The sequence below is a fragment of the Bos indicus x Bos taurus genome, chromosome 15, assembly GCF_003369695.1.
Source record: "Bos indicus x Bos taurus breed Angus x Brahman F1 hybrid chromosome 15, Bos_hybrid_MaternalHap_v2.0, whole genome shotgun sequence".
Taxonomy (NCBI): domain Eukaryota; kingdom Metazoa; phylum Chordata; class Mammalia; order Artiodactyla; family Bovidae; genus Bos; species Bos indicus x Bos taurus.
The window spans coordinates 10,447,330-10,467,405 of record NC_040090.1 but is presented as its reverse complement, the minus strand read 5'-3'; the positions used below and the strand labels follow the sequence as shown (position 1 = coordinate 10,467,405).

The 20,076-nt window shown below is 37.1% G+C and overlaps 1 protein-coding gene across 6 annotated transcripts in view; it reads left to right on the top strand.

The window, feature by feature from the left end:
• The window catches only part of TTC17 (tetratricopeptide repeat domain 17), a 126,926-nt gene that overhangs the window by 44,611 nt on the left and 62,239 nt on the right, over positions 1-20,076 (top strand). For all 6 annotated transcript variants that reach the window (XM_027562618.1, XM_027562622.1, XM_027562620.1 and 3 more), the window contains 5 exons: positions 1,274-1,389; positions 1,546-1,711; positions 2,879-2,956; positions 3,093-3,317; positions 10,943-11,129. In XM_027562618.1, coding sequence (XP_027418419.1) covers positions 1,274-1,389; positions 1,546-1,711; positions 2,879-2,956; positions 3,093-3,317; positions 10,943-11,129 — 772 coding nt within the window. The remainder of the gene's footprint in view (positions 1-1,273; positions 1,390-1,545; positions 1,712-2,878; positions 2,957-3,092; positions 3,318-10,942; positions 11,130-20,076) is intronic.

Here is a 20,076-nt window from a genome sequence, read left to right as displayed (position 1 = left end):
AATTACCAGCCCTCACAAGTTTCTAAATGTGACCTCCATGTATGTTTGTATATATTTCATGTATTCAGTCAGCACCCTTTTACTGAGCTCACAACTATATACCAGGTTCCTTGCTCTGCTGGAGCTCACATTGTAGCAGAAGATACAGAAAATAAACAAGTAAATGAATATGTATTTCCAAGCTAGCTAAGAGATAATTATATGTTAGCCAATGGAGATACCAAGATATGAAGACAGAAACATTGTTTTTTTTTTTTGTTTTTTTTTTTACAGTGTTAGTCACTCAGTCATCTGGTTCTTTGTGACTCCATAGACCATAGCCTGCCACGATCCTCTGCCCATGGGGTTTTCTAGGCAAGAATAGTGGAGTGGGTAGCCATGCTCTTCTCTAGGGGATCTTCCCAACCCAGGGATCAAACCTGGGTATCCTGCATTACAGGCAGATTCTTTACCATTTGAGCCACCAGGGAAGCCCCCACTACTAAATTTTCAGGAATTTAACAGAATTAATACAGCCACTTATATTTAATTATATGAAATATAAACTCCCAAGTTTGAAAGCTTCAGGCTGTAAGTTTAGTAAAACATCTGGTACTAATTATTTATATTTAGAAAAATGGAACTTTACAAATAAAATAATTGCTAAACTTTGGCATTGGCAAAAAAAAAAAGGTCTTAGTTAAGGGAAAGATAGTTTTCTGTGCCAATTTGTCACGTGTCTGTATGCTTCCAGGCATATGTCACAAACTTCACCTCAAACTGACTTAAAAGAAAATTCACCTCGTATTATAGGAAATCCAAAGATACAGCGAACTTTGGCTTTGGTTGAACAGTGGCCCAGTAACCCATTGTTTTCCTCTTCTTTAATTTGGTATCCACTGTGTTAGTTCCATCCAAAAGCTGGTCTTCCTCATGGTAATGAGGCGACAGCCAGCAGTAGCTGGAGCAATGTGCTCCTGTGGCTTAAGAGACTAAGACTAGCATTTCTTTCCTGGAATCCCAAAGCAAACCTCTCCCTGTGTCTTACTGGCTCAGCTGAGTTAAGCCACCCAACCCTGAGTCAGTCTGTGGTAGAGCAGGTAGAATTACTGACTTAAGACTAACAATCTGCAGTAGAAAGAATATTCTAGAGTCTACCTCAGTCTCTAGATCCTAAAGTACTAAATTGTTGTTTGATTTTCCTAGTAACATTTATGTTCTTTTAAAAGTTCATTTAGTGTGTTGAAATATTGACTCTGAAGAAATTTATGAGAAACTTTTTTTTCTCTGTTAGGACAAGCAGCATATTCTGTGGCCTAAAAGAGCTGATTGTGCAGACAGCTATCCTAGAGTCCCCATTGGTGGGGAATTGCCAACGTATTTTCTGCCTCCGGAAAACAAAGGACTCAGGCAAGTGCTTATGGATATGGCAAAGCACTTGATTCTGCATGATTGTCATCTGGCGGTTCTTTGAGAGCACCAACCTTGGACCTGAAAGGTTAAGTCTTTATTTTGAAGTCACCCAAACTTTGAAAATATGAATTTTGTTCCTTTTTCTTGTACCAGGATCCACGAACTCAACAGTGATGATTATTCTTCAGAAGAAGAGGCCCAAACCCCTGACTGTTCCATAACTGACATCAGAAAAAGCCAGACCCTGTCCTACTTAGTCAAAGAATTAGAGGTCCGCATGGATCTGAAAGCCAAAATGCCAGATGACCATGCACGAAAAGTAAGGCTCACTTAGGCTTGGTGTTTATTGCCGTCCATTCTGGGTGATTTCACAAGCCTCATTGGTGGAGCAAAAATTAAATAGAGGGCAGTTGCTGAGTTCTAAGTTTATAAAACTGAAGGATCAAGTTAACGAATTAGTGAAATTATTAAGAAGTCAGTCATGCTGTTGAAGGACTGCCAGGAAAGTGTTCCTTGGGGTTGCTGTTTACACAGACCACCTAAGCACTGTTCCTCTAAGAGGGCTGCAAAGATGAGTCACACAGAACTCTGTTCACCTAGTGGAGGCCATTCCGACCACTGCAGTTCAGCTTTGCATCCTCCAAGCCACCAGAAGTTTGTATAATTGAAATCGAAAGCTTGAGGATTCCCTTTCCTTGGCCTTATCAACCCTGCTTTGGATTCATATGAGGTCCTTAGGAATTTGTATGAATCTGATAACCTCTCTAAATATGTTCTGTTAGGCTGTCTTCTGTAGTTCCTATAAGTTATGTGTAACTAGGAATCTTATTACTGAGTATAAATCCTAGGGTAAACACCATTCCATGGATACAAATTAAAACAATTTCCTTTTTAAAGAGAAAACAAACCATCACAATGACCTTTGTTAAATTTAATTTTGAAACTATGAGTAGTTACTGCTTTCATTCAACATTTACTGAAGCAAAAAAACATGTTTCAGGCAGTGTTTGGAGTTCTAGGAATACAAAGATAACAGACCACGATCCCTCTCTTAGCGTTGTTCACAGTTACATAAATGCTGCAGGAATATGAAGTGATTAACTGAGGATCTGGTGCTTTTCCAGTTAGGAAGGATAGCAGATAATTGCATCAGGCATTGCATGCTTTGTTTTCCGAATAATTTCTCATTTGCTTCTGGACACTTAGGTTGACTTTAATGGGGAAATGATAGATCATCTTAATATGTATGTGCTGTATATGTCTTTTGATTTTTTTTTTTTAGTTAAAGGAAACTAAGGCATACGTGTGAGTAAGGTAACACCTGTTGGTATGTCAGTGACCTCATGTTATGTATATAAATTATAAATGTCTATTCAAATTAGCTGTTCCTGATGAGCTCAAGTAAAGATTGCTGTCTGTAGAAATTCTTTTCAGATGTCTTCCCTGTTATTTTCAATTGATTCAGTCTTCCTTTTAATGTTTTCAGATTTTGCTTTCCCGTATTAATAACTATACTATCCCAGAAGAAGAAATTGGGTCTTTCTTATTTCATGCTATTAACAAGGTGAGCCGCCTACTTCAGACATCTGAAATTTAAATGCTGGGTAATTGTAATTAAAAGTTATAATGCATGTATTAAAAATTCTTTTGAGCATGAGTTCTGTCTTCTTGAATTAAGTGAAGTATCTGGGCTTTTTCAGCCTAATGCTCCTGTCTGGCTGATCCTCAATGAAGCTGGCCTCTACTGGAGAGCGGTAGGAAACAGCACTTTCGCTATTGCTTGTCTGCAGAGGGCGTTGAATTTGGCTCCCCTTCAGTACCAGGACGTTCCTCTCGTTAACTTGGCCAACCTTTTGATTCACTATGGCCTTCATCTTGACGCCACTAAACTGCTACTTCAAGCTTTGGCCATCAATAGCTCTGAGGTGAGGTTCATGTTCCTTTGTAGCAATATGTACTACGTAGTGGTAACTCAGAGTATTTGTTGTATTTTTGTAGACAGGGCATAAAAAAAATCTCATGTTTTATTTTTCAGAGTAGAATTTGCATACTGTAAGAGGGCTTTTGTTGTATTTTTGATGTGTTTATCTCTATTTTAAAGGAAGTTTATAAATTATGCAGTTTATTTTTAGAAACATTTAAAAATGACACGGCTGCTAAAAATATACTGCCACCTTTTTATGTCGGAAACATCTGCTTCTCACTTTGTCCTACTCATTACAGCACGCACATCCTTTAGTATTATGTTGTTTTACAACTTGAGATCTTTATGCCAACCAAGCCAGAGGCCAGTTTAAAGGTTGCTTTGATAAGGGTAGGTAGGTTCATACCTTGAACCTTCCTAATGCAGCCCATGGAGTTACACCTCTGCTTTGTAGTTTATTACTTTATTTCATAGTTTCTAAAATACCACTTCCTTTTTTTTCTTTCATATATTAACATCTCTGAAATAAGGATACATGTTACAATTGATGACATTTTAGGTTTGATAAAATGCAGTTATAATAAATATATAATTAAATTGCTTTTATACTTAGTGTCTAAATGTTTCCAAGTTTCATACCCAAAGAAACTTGTAGAAGAACTGTGCATGAAAGGCTTAAGTTTATTTGAGGTGTCCCAAAACTAAATTTCTTTCAGTATTAGCAGGAAATGTTGCCTATTACAAGTTTCCTTTGCAATACACAAATTCACAACTGGACTCTAAGTAGAAGTTTACAACCACTGTGTTATATACAAAGGCCAACTTGCCAGAGAAGTACATCTAATATTTATCAGATGTTTACAGTGTCAGGTATGAGTGTAGAAGAACAGACGCTCTGTACGGGATGTGATAAAGGGAGCACCCAGATAGAAGGCTCAGCACAGCCGTATTCCCTTCATACTTGGCACGCTTCGCTTTTTGGCACCGTCACCCAAGGCACTTAGGCAATGTTCTTCTGAAGAAAAAAGAGCTCCTTTAGAGATTCGTTGCCTTTCTGTATTTGAAAATTCTACTAAAATTTCAGTTAAATACTGTAGTACTGTAATAAGAATAAAAAAATAAAGAAGTGAATCAGGGTAAATACCCCTGAATATACCTTCATCAGACCCTACCCCCGACTGCCAACATTTGGAAGTATTTCCTTGTAAGCTTTCCCTCTACATAAATATTTTGTATATTGTAACTTCACTGTTACTTTGCTAAGTAACTTCAATTGTGTCCAACTCTTTGTGACCCTGTGCATTGTAGCCTGCCAGGCTCCTCTGTCCATGGGATTCTCTAGGCAAGAACACTGGAGTGGGTTGCCATGTCCTCCTCCAGGGGGTCTTTCCAACCCAGGGATCAAACCCACATCTTCTGTGGTCCTGCATTGCAGGAGGATTCTTTACCTCTGAACCACCAAGGAAGCCCCTTACTATAACGTTGGTAATCTTTAAACCTTATTATATAAAAAAAAATTACTATATAGTTTTTATAGCCATCAATTCAAATGATTATGTAAAGAAAATTTTCTTAGGAAAGATTGCTGGTAGAATGAATATTTTGATGCCTTTGATACAGACGAGTAAACAGTTCAGAAAAAGATTTGAGCCAATATACGTTCCATAATCAAGATCTGTGAATATTCATTTCTGTAGTATTATCACCAGATAATACAGTTATCAAGCAATTGAAATAACTGCTAACTTTTATTGTTTTCTAGTGCACCATATGAAGCACTTTACGTGTAATAACTCATTTAATCCACACAACCCTCTGAGATAAGGTTTACCCATTTGATAGAAAAAGAAAACTGAAGGGATTTATAGAAAGTCAAAGAGCTTGGATTTGAGCTCAGGGAGATTGGCCTCAGAGTTCACACTCTTATAGTCAAGTCACACTGCTTCTGTATTAACATTTGTAAAATAAATTTACTTAAAAAAAATTTTTACTTCTCTGTTATAACAAATTTGTGTATCCTATTTTAAGGATATTCTATTTCAATTGTATTTTTAAAGTAAAAGTTTATGTAGGAATTTTGTCCGTTTCGTTATAATCTTTAAAAATTTTACATGAATTCTTTACACAGTAAAATCTTTATGGAGAAGGCAATGGCACTCCACTCCAGTACTCTTGCCTGGAAAATCCCATGGATGGAGGGGCCTGGTGGGCTACAGTCCATGGGGTCGCTAAGAGTCAGACACGACTGAGCGACTTCACTTTCACTTTTCACTTTCATGCATTGGAGAAGGAAATGGCAACCCACTCCAGTGTTCTTGCCTGGAGAATCCCAGGGATGGGGGAGCCTGTTGGGCTGCCATCTATGGGGCCGCACAGAGTCTGACACGACTGAAGCGACTTAGCAGCAGCAGCAGCAGCAGGATGGCTAGATTAAATACAGGTTCACCAGTGTAATTTAAATTTCAAATAAACAAACACATTTCTATCAAAAAAAAAAAAATCTTTAAACTCCATCTGTCATATGTTAAAAATACTTTCTCTCTTTGCCTTTTTATCTTAGCTTTTAAAAATTCCCTTAATTTACTATCTTATTCCTTTTGATTTCTATTCTTAGATTTAAGATGTCCTTATCAGAAGGTTGAAAAAAATAGTCCTATGGTTTGTCTTTAAATAGTTGACTCTTGGATATACACAGATCTTTTCCTATGCTGTTTTCTAGATGTTTTATAGTTTCAGGTTTTACATCTAGACCTATGATCCATTTAAGGTTAAATTTTCTTTGTAATGTTAGGTAGGGTCAAAGTTCATATCCACATGGATATCCACTTGTTCCAGAACCATATCTCAAGAACACTATTCTTTCCTTATTGACTCATGTATCAGCTTTGCTCTGAACTCCAGACTCCTTTATTCAGCAGTTTATCTGACATCTCCACGTGAATGTGTGAGACACACTGAATGTCTGAAACACTAAAACTGCAGGCCAAAACTAAGCTGCCTAACATTGTTCCATTTGGTCTTGGTCTTCCCCATTTCTGTAAACGGGGAAGCCAGTAGTTCAAGACAGAAACTTAGAGTTATCCTTCGTACCTTTCTCCTCTCAGGGCAGATGCAATCTATTGACTAAGCTTGCTGATTCTGTTTTTAAAATACATCCAGAATTTCACGATTTATCTTCATCTCCACTGCTGTCTTCCCTGGTGGCTCAGCTGGTAAAGAATCGGCCTGCAATGCAGGAGACCTGGGTTCAATCCCTGGGTTGGGAAGATCTGCTGGAGAAGGGAACCCGCTCCAGTGTTCTGGCCTGAAGACATCCATGGACAGAGGAGCCTGGCAGGCTACAGTCCAGGGGTCTCAAAGAGTCAGAAACGACTGAGCAACTTTCTCTTCACTTCCACTGCTATCTTATCCAAACCATCATTATCTTTTATCTAGATTATTTCAGTAGCCTCCTAACTAGCTTCTGTTTTTTGCTTTTATTTCCCTACACTCTATTCATATTATAGCAAACAATGAGATTATTATTAAAAATCAGATGTTGTTATTTGTCTATTCAAATCTCTGCAGTGTCCCTCCATGTAACTCACAACAAGAGACAAGAATTTATAAAGGGGTAGAAAGTCCTACGTGACCTTGTTACTTTTCCTGCCTCGTATCTGTGGGATCGATCCACTGATCATTCTGTTGGAGCCTCACTTGCCTCCAAGCAGTTCCTTGAACGTGCTAGCTGTGGTCCCTCCTTAGGACCTTTGCGTTTTCTGTTCTTCCTGCTTGGAATGCTTCTTCCACTAAGATTCTTCCTAGTTTGTGCCTCGTTTCCTTCAAATCTTTTACAAACACTAACTTCTCAGTGAGTCTTTCCATTACTGCTCTATATGAAATGCCGCTCTCTTCCCAACTCTTAGTACTACTTACGTCTCTTCCCTGCTGTTCTTTATCACATTTTACTCACAATTGTGTGACATCCCCACAGTTGTGTGACATGAGACTATAAGATCCACTGAGGCAGAGGTTTATCTTTCTTATTTTCTGCTCTATCCCCAGTGTGAAAAACAATATTTGAAACACAGTGAAAACAATCACTCAGTAATTATTTTCTGACTGAATTAGAAAATTACTCTTTTTTTCTAAAATGCTAACCAGTTCATCTGAATACAAAATATTTGCCCAACTATCATTCTAGTTGTAGGGATAATCATACTTTGTTTCCTTATGGAAAATATAAAGACACTTAATTTAAGTACGGAATTTAATTTTATATCTTGTAAACCTCTAAGTATTACTTTAAATCTAACTTGAGAACTACTCACATTAGACCTCTTTAATCTGGAATATTTTGTAAACCTTGGCTTGGTTATAGTGAGATATTTGTGATGACCTAACAGCCTGAATCAGAAGCAAGTAGCTGATAAATTATAGGTGTTACATGTTCTAATATCTCGTGATTTATAGTCTGTGGAAACTTAAATAGAATTTGTATCCTGCTGTTGTGTGAAAATTATATATATCATAATTATGTTGAATTGGTTCATAGTTCTTTTCAAGTCTACTGTATCCTACTTTTCTGTCTATTCATTCTTTTAATTTTGAGAGTTTGATGTTGAAAATTGTAATATATAGTGGAACTGTGTAACTTTGTTCCGTATTCTCCAAGTCTTCTGTAAATGTATCATCATACTTTCATTATTTAAAAAAGAAAAAAATTATAGGTATTGCTTTTCATGGAGATATACTGTGCAGTTTGGAAATACAACATTCTTCAATCTTTTAAAATATTTTTAATGATAAAATAAGTGTAGAATAAATGGTTTGTACACAGCAAATACTAAGCAAAGGCATATTTCCACTAAAATGATCTCAACTGAATACTTTGGGCTGCTTATAAAAACAGTCTCACAAAACAATTGGAAAATAAAATTTTAAGACTATTTACAATAGCATCAAAAAAGCAGATATCTAGAAATAAATCTAAAGGAAGGTGTACAAGATTTCTCTCATGAAAACATTGCTAAGGGGAAAACCTAAATAAATGGTTGTATGTTAATACATCATGTTCATGGATTGGAAGATTCAGTATCATTAAGGTGTAAGTTCTCTTTAAGTTGATTTATAGGTTCAGTTTCATCCCAAACTCCCAGCAATTGCATGTATTTGTACGTGTGAATTGATGAATAGTTTCAAAAATCTACATAAAAATGGATCTTAGAATAGCACAAAGGTTTGAGGGTTAGGGAAATAAAAACAGAGTTGGAAGACTTATCAGATTTCGAGACTTAATGTAATTAAATCAGTGGAATTGGCACAAAGATACTCAAATATAGAAATTAGAAATAGGCTGATTTATGACAAAGGCACACCTGTAGTTTAGTGTTTTGGGGGAGCTTTGGGTTTTTCAGTAAGTAGTAATGGAGTACTTGGATATCCCCTATGGAAAAATAAATGAACCTTGACTCCTACCTCATGTTGTATACAAAATTAATTTGAGGTGGATCATGTACCATAATGTGAAAGATAAAACAATAAAACTTCTTGATGAAAACATAGGAGAAAGTCTTTATTACCTTATAGCTGGCAAAGATTTCAAAGCACTAACTACAAAAGGAAAAAATCTGTAAACTGAACTTCACTAAAATTAAGAGTTTCTGTTTATCAGAAGATACCATTAAGAAGATAAAAAGGCCAGTGACAGACTGGGAAAGATATTTGCAGTAAGTATGTCCAACAAAGTCATCATGTCTAGTATATATATAAAGAACTCCTGCAAATCAATAAGAACAAAAAGACAACCCATTTTTTTTTTAATGGGGAAAACAACAGCACTTCAGAAATAAGGGTACCAAAATGGCCACTAAGTATATGAAAAACGTTTCAATATTATTACTGATCAAGGAAATGCAAATTAAAATCACAGTGAGATGCCACTTAAGCATCTCACTAAAACAGCTAAATTTTAAAAACTGACAATACCAAGTCAGTGAATTCTCACACTTGCTTGTTAGGAGTATTAAGTCTGTATGTCCATTTTGGAAAACTAGTTGCTTGGATCTCCTAAAACTAAATGTATGCCTATCTTAAGATCCACTTCTAAATGTATACTCAAGGAAAATGAGTAATATGTCTATCAGAAGACATTTACAACAATGTTCACTTCATAGTAAATTTATCTGTGGTAGATCAAAAACTGCAAACAATCCAGTAACAGCCTATCGGTAGGAGAATGGATAAACAAACAATGTGGTGTATTCACATGTGGAAACATTCAGTTCAGTTCAGTCGCTCAGTCGTGTCCGACTCTTTTCGACCCCATGAATCACAGCACGCCAGGCCTCCCTGTCCATCACCAACTCCCGGAGTTCACTCAGACTCCGGTCCATCAAGTCAGTGATGCCATCCAGCCATCTCATCCTCTGTCATCCCCTCCTCCTCCTGCCTCCAATCCCTCTGTCATCCCCTTCTCCTCCTGCCCCCAAGCCCTCCCAGCATCAGTCTTTTCCAGTGAGTCAACTCTTCACATGAGGTGGCCAAAGTACTGAAGTTTCAGCTTTAGCATCATTCCTTCCAAAGAAATCCCAGGGCTGATCTCCCTCACAATGGACTGGTTGGATCTCCTTGCATTCCGAGGGACTCTCAAGAGTCTTCTCCAACACCACAGTTCAAAAGCATCAATTCTTCGGTGCTCAGCCTTCTTCACAGTCCAACTCTCACATCCATACATGACCACAGGAAAAACCATAGCCTTGACTAGAACGGACGTTTGTTGGCAAAGTAATGTCTCTGCTTTTGAATATGCTATCTAGGTTGGTCATAACTTTCCTTCCAAGGAGTAAGCGTCTTTTAATTTCATGGCTGCAGTCACCATCTGCAGTGATTTTGGAGCCCAAAAATACAGAGTCTGACACTGTTTCCACTGTTTCTCCATCTATTTCCCATGAAGTGATGGGACCAGATGCCATGATCTTCCTTTTCTGAATGTTGAGCTTTAAGCCAGCTTTTTCACTCTCCGCTTTCACTTTCATCAAGAGGCTTTTTATAGTTCCTCTTCACTTTCTGCCATAAGGGTTGTGTCATCTGCATATCTGAGGTTACATTACACATCAGTTTTTTTTTTTCAAAAAAGAGTGAAAATATAGTATACCCCAAAAAAAGCTTTACAGGTTTGGTTGAGTAAAAGAAGCTACAGAAGGGTACAAGTTACATGCACAAGGGAACATGCTGTTTGATTCTATTTATGTGACATTCAAGAACAGGTGGCAGTAATCTGTGGTGATAGAAGTCACAGCATCATTATCAGTGGTTACATCTGGCGTTGGGGGTGGGGTGGCCCAAGGGAGCCTCTCAGGGTACTAGAAATGTTCTAAATGTTGTATATCTTTAGATGAGTGGTGGTTACAGCTGTACAGTTAAGACTAATGTACATTACACACTTGATGTAATTTTTATCTTAGTAAAAAGGTAAAAAGTAAATTTATGTTAAACAGTTTAGAATTAGCTGATGTAAACAGCTGGGGTAACTTTTATAGGATAACCTAAAAAAAAAGCCAAAAGACAAAAACTGTAAAGGTTTTGTAACTCTCGGAAAATATTAATTCATTAACATTTTGCTGATTTTTCTTTTTTTCTTTTCAGCCCCTGACCTTTTTGAGCCTGGGAAATGCTTACCTTGCTCTGAAGAATATCAGTGGGGCACTTGAGGCCTTTAGACAGGCTTTGAAATTAACTACCAAATGCCCAGAGTGTGAGAACAGCCTGAAGCTAATTCGCTGTATGCAGTTTTATCCTTTTCTGTACAACATCACCTCTTCTGTTTGCAGTGGTAAGCAGCCGTTAATCCCGGCCAAATAACGAGTTCAGTTGGGATTCCTGTTTTGATCAACAGAACACAGAAAATCATTTTCTTAATTTTCCCAAGGATTTTACTTAACTAGCATAATTCTAGATACATAGAAAAGAAATTAACTCATTGTTTTCTATATAAATACTCGGGAGCATTTGGCTTATTAGTTCTCTCCCAGAACCCTAGTTTGAGAAAGGCTGATTAAAGTATATTATTCAGTTGGGATTGGTGAGCTGTAAGATTTTTTTTCCCCTCTCAAAATCTCTGATGTTTTACAATAACTGAATGGCAAAGGAAATTTTTTTCTGCCACGAATTCAAACTATGCCATGAGATTTGAAGCAGTGTTTCTCTCCTCATTCTCTGAGATGCAGCCCCTTGTCTTTGAGTGAAGGTGATGCGGACCTTTACTGCACCTTTAAAATAATCACCTGACGTGAAGTGGTATCCGCTATGCATTCTTCTGCTTTCTCCCACTGCCACCACGCGTATGTGCGCATGTGCAGAAGTGTATCTACCTGGGTTAGAAGTATTTGAGTTAGTATCTAGGTCATTGTAGATTTATCAATTAGAACTCCCTAAGAGTTCCATGGTGTTTTTTTTCTTCACTACTTTTTATTGAAGTATAGCTAATTTACAATGTTGTATTAATTTTTTCTGTATAGCAAAGTGATTCAATTATACATATATATATTCTTTGTTATATTCTTTTCTATTTATGGTTTATCTTAGGATATTGAATATAATAGGTCTACAATATTTGATTAGTTACTTGCTTAATCTTCACTGGGAAGAAAAAAAAGGAGTTTAACTTGAATTGTGAGTGGTGCAGTTTATATACATATGGATCCTCAGTACCTTGCTTTTGTAGAGCACACAGTAGTTGCTCTTTTAATGTTCAAATTAGATCCAGTATTTGACCAGAGGACTAGTCCAGCTCCTTCTATCAGATTTTTTTTTAAGTGACACACACTTTATTAAGTAACTTGTCCAAAAGACATCAATAATTACCAGATTTGGCATCCAAATTGATTTTCTTGATTCACTTTACCACACTGCCTTAGGATTTTTAATGGAAGGCAGTTGGTCGTTTTAAATATCAGAGCCCAGTTTTCTAGTGAAGAAACAAAACTCAGCAGCATAACTCCATAGCTCAGTTGTAGATCAGTGTTGAGCCCTGTCTAAACTACAGTAGAATTTGTATGTGACTGTTGATGGCCTGAGACAGTGTTTTGGCAGGCAGTATAGTGCAGTGGCTAGTGCTAGAGGCATACAGATTCATGTTGGAGCCCTGGCTCTGCCATTACTGTCTTTCTATTCTCAGTAAAGTGTGTCCTAATCTATAAAATGAAAGACAGTAAAATCTCATATACTTTTGAAGAGAATTAAATGAGATTATTTTCACAGAGTAGGTCTTACGTAAAAGTAAGTCATTAGAAATTCATGATGAATGCAAAATATGACTCAAAAGGTTAAGAATCTTCTTGCGTAATACTAGGAAATATGTTGTGGTCTTTAAAATTTTGAGGTCATCCAAGGACTGCCTTATAAACAAATTTTCACTTTTTTCAGTGAGCTGCTTATATTAATAGATTATTTCCTGTTTTCTTTATTTACTCTCATCTCCCTCACCTCTCTTGATTCTTTTCTGTTACTAGGGAGAAGGGTTTTATGTCTATATAGGAGAAGGCAATGGCAACCCATTTCCAGTACTCTTGCCTGGCAAATCCCATGGATGGAGGAGCCTGGTAGGCTGCAGTCCATGGGGTCGCTAAGAGTCGGACCCGACTGAGCGACTTCTCTTTCACTTTTCACTTTCATGCATTGGAGAAGGAAATGGCAACCCACTCCAGTGTTCTTGCCTGGAGAATCCCAGGAACGGAGGAGCCTGGTGGGCTGCTGTCTCTGGGGTCGCACAGAGTCGGACACGACTGAAGCGACTTAGCAGCAGCAGCAGGGATAACTTTTCTAAAAGCCTTTTCTTTTCTTAGCATTTTAGTTTCTTTTTTTTTTTTTTTGCCACCCTGAACAGTATGTAGATCTTTCCCAGCCAGAGACCAAACCCATGCCCTCTGCAGTGGAAGCATGGAGGCTCAACCACTGGACCACCAGGAAAGTCCAGTATTTTAGTTTTTTGAAATTTATTATTATTTTATGTCACTGATGTCAAGAGAGGAAATTAGTTGTCTTGAGCATTTTCCCCCAGAACATGATCTCAACTAGTTCAGGAAACTATTATCTTGAAACAGATCTTTCTCAAAATTGTAGTATCTGATAGTCCAGTTTATTCCAAGAATATTATTGGATCCAATACAATAACAATAAAATAGAATAATTTGACTTGGAAAGAGAGAATACCGTTTTTAATTCTTTCAGAGAGAGCCCGTTTAAAAATTTTTTTTAATTAAAAAAATAGACCTTTTTACATGGCAGTTAATTGGTTTAGAAAAGAATCCAGTGTCTTTTAACTCCTAAAAAAATACTATTACCCCTAATGGAAATGTATGCTGTAGCATTTTCTAGGTTTAAAACTCATTAATAATACTGAACTAATTTCAGTATTAAAGTTTTCTTTGACAGTGGTTTTGTATTACTTGTTTCCACAATAATCTTATTTATTGATGGTTGCTTTGCCAAGTTCCAACTTGTAAAAGCTGAAATTGAAAGATGCAAACACCTCTAATCAAAATGATGAACTTCTTATATTTTAAAACCTAAAGTTGCATTTATTCCAGTTATCTCTGAGCTTTACTAAATGCTTAATGAAAAAGAAGGCAAGATCTCTGAGTAATGATTAGCATTTCTTTACCTTCAAATGATTCTGTCTACCCTTTACTTTTTCATTTTTGCAATATTGAAGAATCTTAAGTTATCTTACTTTTTTGACATATTATCTGTCTAAAGGTTTTACTATGACTATACCAACGTCTCCAGAGACAGCAAGACTTGTTATTCTATTTCCGTATAATAATGAAGGAATTTGTACTGTAATTGAGTTTTTTGGGATAAGAATTTAAGCTGCCCTATTCACCCTTTTCCAACCTATAAAATTCTCTTATGAAAGTCTATTTGAAAAGCTACCAATCTGAAAGCTTTTCAGATAAGTTTTTCAAGATCAAAAATAGTTAAGTACTCTTGGAAAACAGTTTTAAAACTATTTTTCTGACCACTATTTTTAATTTTCCACAAATCATTTTCTTTAAAGATCCACATTAGACACTTTTTCCGGCAAGTGTAATATAGTGTATAATCTCTTGGGTAGTATGAACTAAATGGTAAAATTATCAGCAGTCTTTTAAGATCAGCAAGTATTTTATTGCTTTTCATATATAATCATGGACATTTTTCACACAGATTTTCAGTGTGTATTTTTTGTAATATGTGCACAGGTAATATATTTAGCTTTGAATACTGATTCATTCTGCTTAAAAGTACATTATCATTATGCTCACACAGTTTTCCTGCTTCTAAAGACTTTATAGCTAACAGTGTGACATTTAGTGAAAAATCACTTATCTGACAGTTTTCCCAAACTTTGATTAATCTAGAAGTCATCTTATTTGCTGCCATTTATGCAAAGAAAATGGCAATCCACTCCAGTACTCTCACCTGGAAAACCCCATGGACAGAGGAGCCTGGTGGGCTGCAGTCTGTGGGGTCGCGCAGAGTCGGACACGACTGAGCGACTTCACTACTCTCACTATTAGTTGCGTGTGTTCTTATAGCAACTGCTTATCGTCATCTCTCTCTCTCCTTTGAATACTGTTTAGTAACCTTTGTCTTTTATAGGTATTTTATATTAACATTTCAGTTTCAAGGATCCTGGAAAGGAAAACATAATAGATTGGTTTTTTAATTGTCCACTCTCAAGTTAACAGTGAAACAGAAGCTAGTGCTTCCAGCTTTGATTAAGCAATTTATTTTGCCAGTTTTGAAATACATACTTTTTCCCCACATTTATTGGTTTGTTATTTTATAGTTAACTAGAACTGAATTGGCCACTTTAACAAACTCTTTTCAATAACAGCATAAAGTGAAGTGAAGTGAGGTCACTCAGTCGTGTCCGATTCTTTGTGACCCCATGGACTGTAGCCCGCCATGCTCCTCCGTCCATGGGATTTTCCAGGCAAAAGTACTGGAGTGGGGTGCCATTGCCTTCTCCAGGGGATCTTCCCGACCCAGGGATTGAACCTGGGTCTCCCGCATTGTAGGCAGACGCTTTACTGTCTGAGCCACCAGGGAAGTCCAATAACAACATACTTGGCCTTTTTAAAAGTAAAATGGAATCTGTCAAACTTATCGTGGCTTTGAATACAAATAAGTTCTCATGAGTGCTCATGAGAACCCTAAAAAATGACTTTTGTAAAAAAATGAAAATAACAGTGTCTCACAGAAAATGAACTTTCATGAAGCAGTAATTATTATCTTCTCTAATGATGAAAGATGGAAAATAATTTTAATAGCAGTATAAGCATAATGTGAATATTGTATCTGTAATACTTATGATAGTGGATTTTCCACACATTTATTACTCCAGACTTCTAAATCCTTTCATTCTTTAGCTTCACTGATTTGAAAATTAAAAAGTTATATCTAACAAAGATGCTTTCTACTACTTAAGCAATATATGTTTTTCTGTTATTATATCTCTGATATGCATAATTTTACTTTTAGTATTCTTCATTCAGTATTGCTTTTCTTATACTAGAAAACATAAGACCAATGGTAGGTTATGTTTATTAGACTTCATTACATGCTTATAAGTATGCCACTAACAATGGCATTGTTATTAGCTGAATATAATTTAAACATCAACCCCTAATTTCTGATTGCTTATCTTTTCTTAATTTACTGAGACACATGCCTACTTAAAATTATTGGCCCAGGTCTTCAGAAAAATGAATAAATATTATACAGAACTCAGACTTTAGTAATTTAACTAAGTATACTTAGAATGGCACGTCACTCCAGTACTCTTGCCTGGAAAATCCCATGGATGGAGGAGCCTGGTAGGCTGCAGTCCATGCGGTCGCGAAGAGTCGGACACGACTGAGCGACTTCCCTTTCACTTTTCCCTTTCATGCATTGGAGAAGGAAATGGCAACCCACTCCAGTGTTCTTGCCTGGAGAGTCCCGGGTACGGGGGAGCCTGGTGGGCCGCCGTCTATGGGGTCACACAGAGTCGGACACGACCAGAGTGACTTAGCAGCAGTACATACTTAGAATTTTTATATATGTTTCTCTATAATATGTATTTGAAAGCTTGTTCCATTATAGAAAAAAGAATTTCCAAATCATGTACATGATCTTTTTCTTTTTAAAGATTTTTATTTTTTGATGTAGACCATTTTAAATCTTTATTGACTTTGTTACAATATTGCTTCTGTTTTGTGTTTTGACTTTTTGGCTGTGAGGCATGTGGGCGCTTAGCTGCCCCACCAGGGATCAGCACCTCCTGCATTGCAAGGTGAAGTCTCAACCCCTGGACCGCCAAGGGAGTCCCTACATGAGCTGTATTATCTTTTCCAGTGTGTGAAAGAATTATCCTGTGTTGTCTTTATAGTGTTTCTGTATTTTTAGCATCTCTTTACTATTTACCTAAATCTTATCTCCTTTGATAACTTGTTCCATTGCCTGCTAGTTTTAGCCTGTGATCTTCTACCTAAATTTCTGTAGATTTATATAACTTGTACCTTAAAGCAATTTTACGTGGAGTTCAGCATTTAAAGAAAAAATCCTGCATTTTGCTGCCCTCCTGTGGACTATCCGAGATATGCTACCAGCAATTAAGGACCTTTGCTTTATCACATTCTTGATGAGAGTTAGTGAATATATATGCTCTAAAAAAGAAAGAAAGACAACAGTCTGAAACACATAGTTTTTAAGGTGTCTACATTTCTATATTTTTTTACTTAAAAGGCTTTAATTATTTGGTCACCAAATAATCCTTTGTATCTATGTGATGGTGTCAGGAAGGATAAGAAAGTCCCCTTTTTATGAATTGAGAAGTAAAGGTGATGATTTACTCAAGTCAAAGAGCCAGTCATTGGTAGCACAGAGACTGAAATCTGAGTCCTCTGCCTTCCAAGGCCTCATGCATAATTCTTTTATCCCCAAGTCATAAACTAGTACACTTCTAAGACTGAAAGAATTCATGTGTAGATTATTGAGTCATTTTATGAAGATATAATCTTCATTTCTTGTGTCAGCCCTCAAGAGAGATACATACATCCCTATATAAAACTTGGATCTGAGCTCTATTATGGGGGACAGTCATGATGAGCCCTAAGAGCACACCTAAAATGGCCCCTTCCGTTCAGCACGTCACTTTGTTTGCTTCTGAATTTTGCATCATTAGATTGCTGTATAATCTTGGGTTTCACAGAGAAGATCTGGTAGCTGTACTTGTGATACTATTTAATGAGACAGTAAAGTCTGAGGGAGGAGCAGGCTTAGGGAGAAAAAGAAGTTTGGTTTTAAACACATTAAGTTTCAGTTGCCTACTGAATGCTTATGTGAGGGTATTGGATAAGCAGTTGGATGTATAGCAACTGCTTATCTGTTGCTGTACACAACTGTCATTGTGGCCAAGGAAGAGCCCAGGCTAGAGATGAAAATCTGTGAGCCGTGGACCTATGAATGTGTTTAAAATCACAAAATTGGATGATGTTACCTCAGTGATTGCATAAAAAGGAAAGTACATCAATGATTAATTACTAGGCATTCCAGCCAACAGTTAGTGGTCAAGAAGAGGAAGAACAGTACAGGAGTAGCCAGTAAGATAAAAAAAAAACACGCAAGTATTCTGTTCCAGAAGCCGAGTGAAGAAAATGTTTCAGGGAGTGGTTAATTATATTATCATCGTTCTTACGTTACGTGGGCGTATCCTATGAGCTTGAGTTGGATGAAGACAGAGTAAAGCATTGGATTTTGGAACACAGAGGTCACTGGCATCTTCTCAAAGGTTTTTTTTAATGGTTTGTGGAGGAGATGAGGAGGTGAAGATGGCTACCAACCCTTCCAAGAAGTTTTACTATGGTAAGGAGCAGAAAAACGGGGTGGTTGCTGGACAGGGATGTGGGCTCAAAGATATTTGGTTTGGGTTTTATTGTTCTAAAAATAAGAGGTACTGCATTTTGTTCCTATAGGAGTGATCCAGTAAAGAGGAAGTAATTGAAGATGCAGAAAAAATTATAAAAGCAAAGCTCTTGAATAAACAGAAGGGGATGGGACCCAAGGCACAAAGGTAGCGTAGAGGGGGTCCTTAGGTAGGAGAAGGTGCAGCGTATGGGTAGAGATGTCGGTATGGTGAGACTTCTGATTACTTCTCAGTGGAATAAGAGGCCAGTTGTCAAATGAGTATGAAGAGGGGCAGAGGAATTAGAGATAACATTGAGAAAGGAAGGGCTGAAAACACTAGACTAAAAATGTGAATTGACTTTAGAGGTTTCTAATTTTGCTAACTGGATAATTGTCAGTGTCATTAAGACGAGGAATGTGGAAAAGAAATTATCCATGCATTGATGTAGGGCTGGAAAATAAGTTCAGTGTAGACATGTTCATTCCAAGATGCCACTGGTTCCATCAGAAGGTTCATGGTGAGAAGAAAAGTACAAGAATAGAGTCTTAGAAAATACTCACATTTAAGGAGCAGAGCCAGGGAAAGAGTGAGTAAAGAGAGGGGCCTGGGAGAACCAAGAGGGAGCTAGGTCTTGAACGTCAGAGGAACAGAGGGTTTGAGAAGGAAAAAGAAATTAACAGTATGCTTTGTATTGGCTTCTAAAATACAGATACCACCAGAGGTGCACAAGCTATTAGGTGGTATTGAGTAACATTTTTTAATTTTAGTATTCGTAACTTATTCTGATTGGCATTGGAAGAATTATATAACCAGCGCATCAAACCTGTCATTCTTGAAAAGTGATATTTATTTTCCCTTTTAACATAAATTATTGTAAGATTAAACAATGAGTCCATTTAAAGAAAAACATTGCATAAATAAAGGTACAGATACCTATGGAAAAATTACAACAGTAATGGATGAATGAATAGTGTGAAAAGCTCTGGGTTTAACAGTTTAGAAAATCAGTTGGTGATCTCAGTTTATCAAAAGTATTTTCTGTACAATAGCAAGATATCTATACTAAAACAATAAATTCTAGGATAATAGAAATATTTAAAGTGAGTGTTCTGTATACAGTTGGATTAATTTGGAGTTAATGGCATGATTCTAAACTATATAACTTGTGTTTCATCCTGTCACTGTGTAACTAAAATAACTTTAAAGCAAATAGTTAATGATGCCAAGAATCATTCTTTAGATAGCATGTAAATAGTAGTGGTGACTGCAGCCATGAAATAAAAAGACATTACTCCTTGGAAGAAAAGTTATGACCAACCTAGACAGCATGTTAAAAAACAGAGGCATTACTTTGCCAACAAAGGTCCGTCTAGTCAAGGCTATGGTTTTTCTAGTAGTCATGTATGGATGTGAGAGTTGGACTATAAAGAAAGCTGAGCACCAAAGAATTGATGCTTTTGAACTGTGGTGTTGGAGAAGACTCTTGAGAGTCCCTTGGACTGCAAGCAGATCCAACCAGTCCATCCTAAAGGAAATCAATCCTGAGTGTTCATTGGAAGGACTGATGCTGAAGCTGAAACTCCAATACTTTGGCCACCTGATGTGAAGAGCTGACTCATTTGAAAAGACCCTGATGCTGGGAAAGATTGAAGGTGGGAGGAGAAGGGGATGACAGAGGATGAGATGGTTGGATGGCATCACCGACTCAATGGACATGCGGTTGGGTGGACTCTGGGAGTTGGTGATGGACAGGGAAACCTGGCATGCTGCAGTTCACGGGGTCGCAAAGAGTTGGACACGACTGAGTGACTGAACTGAACTGAAGAAAGACTTAAAAACTTCACTT